The sequence below is a fragment of the Coffea eugenioides genome, chromosome 8 (genome assembly GCF_003713205.1).
Source record: "Coffea eugenioides isolate CCC68of chromosome 8, Ceug_1.0, whole genome shotgun sequence".
Taxonomy (NCBI): domain Eukaryota; kingdom Viridiplantae; phylum Streptophyta; class Magnoliopsida; order Gentianales; family Rubiaceae; genus Coffea; species Coffea eugenioides.
In genome coordinates, this window is record NC_040042.1 from 22,435,730 (window position 1) to 22,442,381 (window position 6,652).

The window sequence follows — 6,652 nt, forward strand, 5'->3', positions numbered from 1 at the left end:
AAAAATGTTTCAATAAGGCGAAAACATTTTTCTATACCTGATGATAATTTTGATCTAATAAAGTTTGAAAATTACAAGTATTACTTGATTCTTGGGCAGACCTTGCAATGAAAACATGAAAGATCCATCTGAAAGCTCTAGGCTAAAGTCTCTGAGAGACTTTATAATGGTTTTTCAAAGGAAAATTCTGTTTATTTGATTTGTTAATACATTTTGTTCCAAAAGAAATGGAGACAAAAAGTGTATATATGTGGAGCTTTTTAGAAGTTTTTCTCTTCTCATTTGTATTATAATTGAACGAGAATTTTTGTTTTAAACTTTTTCAGCAATAAAGCTTTGGACAATTATTGTTTTGTATATATATTCATGTACATTTCATTGTTTATTTTTTCTCATTGGAGATTTCACGATGAATTTTAAGAAATAAGGCTAAATTGAGATTCTTCCAACCTCTTGCCTAAAAACTCACAAATGTATAAACCAGATTGGTGATCCGAGCTATGCAATAAGAGTGCTCAGAACTAAAAGAGGTCACTCAAAAGACACAATACGATACCTTTTTCTCCTTCACTGTACAATTCATATTTTGCCTACTTCTATTAACCCCAAAATAAGATCAGTCACATTGATTGATAGATTGCAAATTGGGGCAACTTTTGCTTGAAAATGTCCACTGTGTCTAATCAGATTCAACTCACATCCAAGTGAAAGCAAAATGTGCATTATTCTTGTTTGTTTTGAAAATTTGGAATGATATTTCGAGCATTCGTTTCTCTACTTATACGGATTTTATCATTTGCTCCCCCATTTGAGCCTTCAAAAGAATAATTTCGTTTCAAATAAGTGCCTTAATGATCACTACCCTACATTGGAAAATTTTCAAATATCAAATGGGGGAATGGATTCTCAATTACCATTTCGTTACTTTGGTTGTCATGAGGTGCAAGAATGATACTTTGGCCATTATTTCTACAATCTAAACACCATTTATCCCTTGCGTCCTCATTTGAGCTAAAATTGGTGGTTCTTTTCAAAAGTACTTACGATCGCACCCCCACATTGGGGAGGGAGATTGGAGAATTTTCCAAAAGGAGAAAAGTAAAAATGCTAAAATTAAAAGGAAAGAGGGAATCACAAATTGGAGAAATTTGATTCCACTTGGGTTTCAATTTTGGAAAAAAAAAGAGAAGAAGAGAAAAGAAAAGAAAGGTTTTGTCCGGCGGATCATCTATGTTTCACAGATATGGATGAACAAGGGTCTTCCTCAATCAGTTAATTCAGCTACACGCAAGAAATTCGCATTAATGAAAGTTTCCTTTCAGAGTTAATGTAAGGAACGGAATAAAAATCAGGCCCTCTACTTTTCCAATCAAACATTCTATCCCTAGTTATCCCTTTTGAGCCTTCAGAATAAATTACTTCGTTTGGCAACCCCTGAGAATCGCAAACCCCACACTGGGGCAAGTTTGAGTTGAAAAGGGAAAAGTTTCAAGAAGTGAAAAGTGATAATGCAACAAAAATCAAAAGACAAAAGGAGAAAAGAGAACCTCAGTTCAAAAATAAACTGGGGCAAATTTTGTGAAAAGTTCAAAAGAATGGCAGAAAGCCGAAAAATTAAAAGAAGGAAGAAAATGAAAGAGACAAAGCCTCAATTGAGCATAAACTGGGGCAAATTCTGATTTAACCCTAAAATAGGGTTGGCGCAACAATGCGATCTCGGATTCTTCAAACTGCTTTTGAAATCCGCTTTCAAATCTTAACTTTTCTAAGCACCCCACCAGACCCCATTACAAAAGCCGAAAGTCCTGACTTCTGTTCTTTGCAATATCTCTGTTAAGAAACTCTCTAATTAATTGGCAAGTGATGCTTCTATACAGATGCCAAGAAATTTTTAGATGTATTTCTGAATTGATTAGCTATGAAGTTGACAATCATCTGAAAATCCGCCAGGGCACCTTTGAAAAGAAAAAGAAAGGGAAAAAACGAAAATGAATGAAAAAGATTTGATGGTGAAGTCCCCGTTAAGTGATGATGAAAGTCACCAAATCTAAGATCATTGAGTTCAAAATAGGGGCAATTTTGGAAAAATGTGATCTTCGGTGCAATGTCCTTGAGAATCTTATTTCTTTAACTATCGTTTTCAAACCACATTACAAGCTCATAAAGTCCATCGTTGACTTATTCCTTCATGACAACCCAAAGTGAGGATTATGCTCATAAAAAATCCATCAATCACTCATGATCATAAGGGTATAATCAGTTTTCACATGTTTAGCTATCGTTTCTATCCATATTGTTGCAAGCCTATAAAGCTTATATGTTGACTACATTTTCTTAAGAAATAAGGGTGACAAACTCTTTGCTTTCACTAAGATGTGATATTGAATGGATTGCATACAATTTGGGCACAAGAATAAGACAAATCCTGACCTCTCATTTTCCTTAGCCATCTCAAAATAAAAAATAAAGTCACTTGATTGGTCCTGAAAGATGAGCCAACTGGAAATGGTGACCCATTACCCAAAGCATCGGTGCTAAAGGAAGGAAAAAATCTTTTGTAATTTGACATTATTTTGAGAAATTCATCATGAAATTTTCTATATGAGTTTAAGCAAGACGTTCAATTTTCTTCACATTATATGGGAAACACAATTTCTTACTTTGTTCAAATAAACGGAGAGGCATCCAAATCAATTTTTGCAATCAAATGGGCCCACACTAGGGCAAAATTTTTATTTGTAAGATTTCGCAAAATAGCTCACACTGGGGCAAAATTTTTATAGTCCATTTGAGGATTTCGTCAAAGAGTCAAGCAAGACTTTCAAATCAATCACACTGCTCTTTCCATGAGTAGTAGTTGCAATATTTTAAAATAAAGTGCATGTTGTATTTTGGCAAGCCCCCTGTGCAGGTACTCATGGCTGAAATCGATGAAGAAGCGTAAGTCGAAATCTTACGAATCAAGGCCTCAAGGAGGAGCAACCATGCCGTAATGCAAATCAATTGATCGGTTGCACAATAATTGGTGGAAACTGGGGCCAATTATTTTTGAAAAATTCTCAAAAATCAAACTTGAATTTAATTTCTTGTTCCTTGACAAATTTCAATTTCTTGTTGATGAAATTTCAGCACCCGCCGCGCGCTCTTCCATTTCCCATTCTTGACAACAACATTTAATTCACTGATTTCTCCACCGTTAGCATCGAGTCTATCTCACTAACGTGTGTGTTTCTTTCTTCTACCACCGTTAGCATTGAGTTTATCTCACTAACGTGTGTGTTCCAATTCTCAAGGCAGGCTCGGGTGCTATCCCACTGACCAAATGAATGATCAAGCGAATGGCAGGCTCGGGTGTTGATCCCACTGACCAAGAAAATTATCAGGCTCAGGTGTAATCCCACTGACCGATTATCAAAGGCAGGCTCGGGTGTAATCCCACTAACCAATTTTCAAAGGCAGGCTCGGGTTTAATCCCACTGATCTATTATTAAGGCAAGTTCGGGTTTAATCCCACTGACCAATTCATCACACCGGGGCAAATTTTTGGACAATTTTTCGAACAAGTCTTATACAGTCTCTTTATACATACTAGCATTTCGTCATTATTGCCACTAACCGTTGGGTCAGTCCCACTAGTGAGCCTTTCATTTCACTGCCACTAAACATGGGTCAGTCTTACTAGTGTACATTTTATTTTCATCGCCACTGAACATGGGTTAGTCCCACCAGTGTGCATTTTGTTTTCATTGCCGCTAAACATGGGTCAGTCCCACTAGCGTGCATTTGTTTTCTTTGCCACTGAACATGGGTTAGTCCCACCAGCATTTGTCTTTGCCACTGAACATGGGTTAGTCCCACCAGTGTGCATTTCATTTTCTTTGCCACTTGGTTAGTCCCACAGTGTGCATTTTGTTTTCATTGCCGCTATGGGTCAACTAGTGTGCATTTTATTTTCATCGCCACTGAACATGGGTTAGTCCCACCAGTGTGCATTTTGTTTTCATTGCCGCTAAACATGGGTCAGTCCCACTAGCGTGCATTTCATTTTCTTTGCCACTGAACATGGGTCAGTCCCACCAGTGTGCATTTCATTTTCTTCACTGCCACTGAACATGGGTTAGTCCCACCAGTGAGCATTTTATTTTCATTGCCGCTAAACATGGGTCAGTCCCACTAGTGTGCATTTTATTTTCATTGCCACTAAACATGGGTCAGTCCCGCCAGTGTGCAAAAACATGGGTCAGTCCCACGTCATCCAGCGATTTTAATTTCATGTTGGGGTCAGTTCTCTCGGGTCAGTCCCGATTTTAAATTTATTGTTCAGGTCAGTCTCGTTTTAAAATTCTCGTTTGGGTCAGTCCCATTTTAAAGTTTTGTTAAAGGAGGTCAGTCCTTATTTCCAAAGACGGCAGTCGTTCGAATAGTGGCAACCGAATAACACAGGTAAGTATTTGGTGTCTACTTCTTTGTCTCAAGTTTTTCCAAAACTCAGACAAAGAGGGGCAAACTGTAGACACCAAATTTTTGATTTTTTAACTTTATTGGTTTAATTAATTTAATTTTGCTTTATTTTTTTCAATTCTAGGGTTTTTATTTTATTTTATTTTATTTTGTTCTAGTTCATTTTATTTTATTATATGTTTATTTTTGTCTTCATACTAAATTTCAACAAAAAAAGAAAAATTGAAAAATACAAAAATACAAAATAATGTATAATAAGTGGAAACTTGCATGTTAGACAAATGGGGATAGGCAATAGGGACAATTGTCCATTTTTGTATTTAACAACACCTCACCTGTCTAGACACTTGTAGGTTGAGGATTTGAAAAACAAAAAAAAAAGGAAAAAAGGCAATGAAAACAAGAAAAGGACTTGGCGGCTAGGTTTTGGGAAGGAGGCGACGAAAAGGCTAAGAAAAGAAACAGAGAGCAAGAAAATAAAAAAAAAGGAGAGAGAGGAGGGCAGCCGGCAGAGGAGATAGAGAGAGCCGAGAGAGCTCTCGACTATGAAGAAAAACAAAAAGGGGGCTTCGGTGGGGAAAAACAAAAAGGCCGAGAGAGATTGCGGCTCAAGAACAGAGCAAAAAATGGAGGGGGTTTCGTCTGAGAGCTAGGAGAGGAAGAAACCGAAGGAAAAACAGAGTAAAAGCAAAAGAGGGACGAAAGGCTAAGAAAAACAGAGAGGGAGGCTCTCGGTTGGGGGCTAAGGAAAATAGCCGACAAAAGAAAGCTACGGAGGTTTTTGAGAAAAAACAGAGGGTAAGGGGATGAAAAGAAAAGCAGGGGAGGAGGCGGAGTTGATAGAGGGGGAGAGTTTTGGCGAAAAAAAAAGAAAGGCAACAAAGAAAAATAGAAAACAAGAACAATTAGAGAGGGGAGTTTCGGTTGGGCTGAAAGCAAAGAAAGAAAAAGAAAGGCTACGGGCTGGTGGCGGGTTTGAAGGAAGAAAATGGCTGCTGAGGAGGGCGGTGAGCAGAGGCAAGCCGAGAAAGCAAAGGGTTGTGTCAAGTGGTTCAATGACCAGAAGAGCTCTGGGTTCATCATTCCTACTGACGGCGGCACAAATTTGTTCGTCCACCGCTATGGAATTAAGGCCGGCAGTGGAGGGTTTTGCAGTCTGGGCAAGGATGAAGCCGTCGAGTTTGGAGTGGAACAAGGTGATGGTGTTCGTACCAAGGCCGCCAATGTCACTGGCCCAGATGAGGGACCTGTTCAGGGAGAAAATGAGCAACGGACAGAGGGGGAAGAAGCCAGCGAAGAGGCAAAAGCGGTGCGAACGAGCTGAATCTTGCCAGCTCTAGAATTTTCCGACGCCGCTGCCGCTCACGGGAAGCCACCACCACCGCCTGCAAATTCTTCACCAAGGAAGCATTGTAAGTCATTCTTTCCTTTAAATTTCAGTTTGACTTCTTCAAGTGCAAATTCTGGAAAATCCCCAACCCCAAGCATGTTTCTGTGAATCGGTTGTTGCGACTTTCTTGATTGATTGTCCGTCATTTTTTTGATTGTACGTGCTCTTATGGGATTAATTGGGTTGAAATTTTTATTACTGAACAATTTTGGGCCGATTATAGTTCCAATATATCAACGAATTGGTGAAATTTCGGATGCCCCTGACCTGTTCGACGAAATGCCTGACTAGGAATTCTTATTGAAAGAAGATTTGTTTGCGTTTTTTATGGGAAAGAGCCGGCTAAGTCAGCAGATTAATTTTCTCGCACATAAGAAGTTTTGATGTATTGTAGTCCTGCATTTTTCTGTGGCTTTATGTTTCCCATCATATGAATTCGAATTGAAATGGTATGAGAAAGAGCTTGTGTGATTGTCGTTTTGATTGGGGAGTGGCCAGACCTGAGTTTTCTGATTTCCGTCTGCAAAGAAAGATGGCATCAAACGTTTGGGCCGTTTGGGGGGAAGATGATTACTTCTTTAAATTTATGATTCCAGTTCTTCAATTTCCCCTTCCGTTGTGATATAACCCCAGAAGTTTTAGAACTTCATAATTTGCCCCCCGAAACTGTTTTAATATTTTCAATCAGGCTCCTAATTCGAGTGCATTTAACCCTTTCGTTTCTGCCTAATTTCACTGTGGCTCAAAATCTGGAAAATTGAACTAATTTTATCCTTTTAAGTTTAATCCTCTGTTTGCATA

The 6,652-nt window shown here is 38.5% G+C and overlaps 1 protein-coding gene across 1 annotated transcript; it reads left to right on the plus strand.

The window, feature by feature from the left end:
- Positions 1-5,449: 5,449 nt before the first annotated feature.
- On the plus strand, positions 5,450-5,785 carry LOC113780418 (glycine-rich protein 2-like). The gene has a single exon (XM_027326222.1). The coding sequence runs from the start codon at positions 5,450-5,452 to the stop codon at positions 5,783-5,785; it is 336 nt and encodes a 111-aa protein (XP_027182023.1).
- The last annotated feature ends 867 nt before the right edge of the window (positions 5,786-6,652 follow it).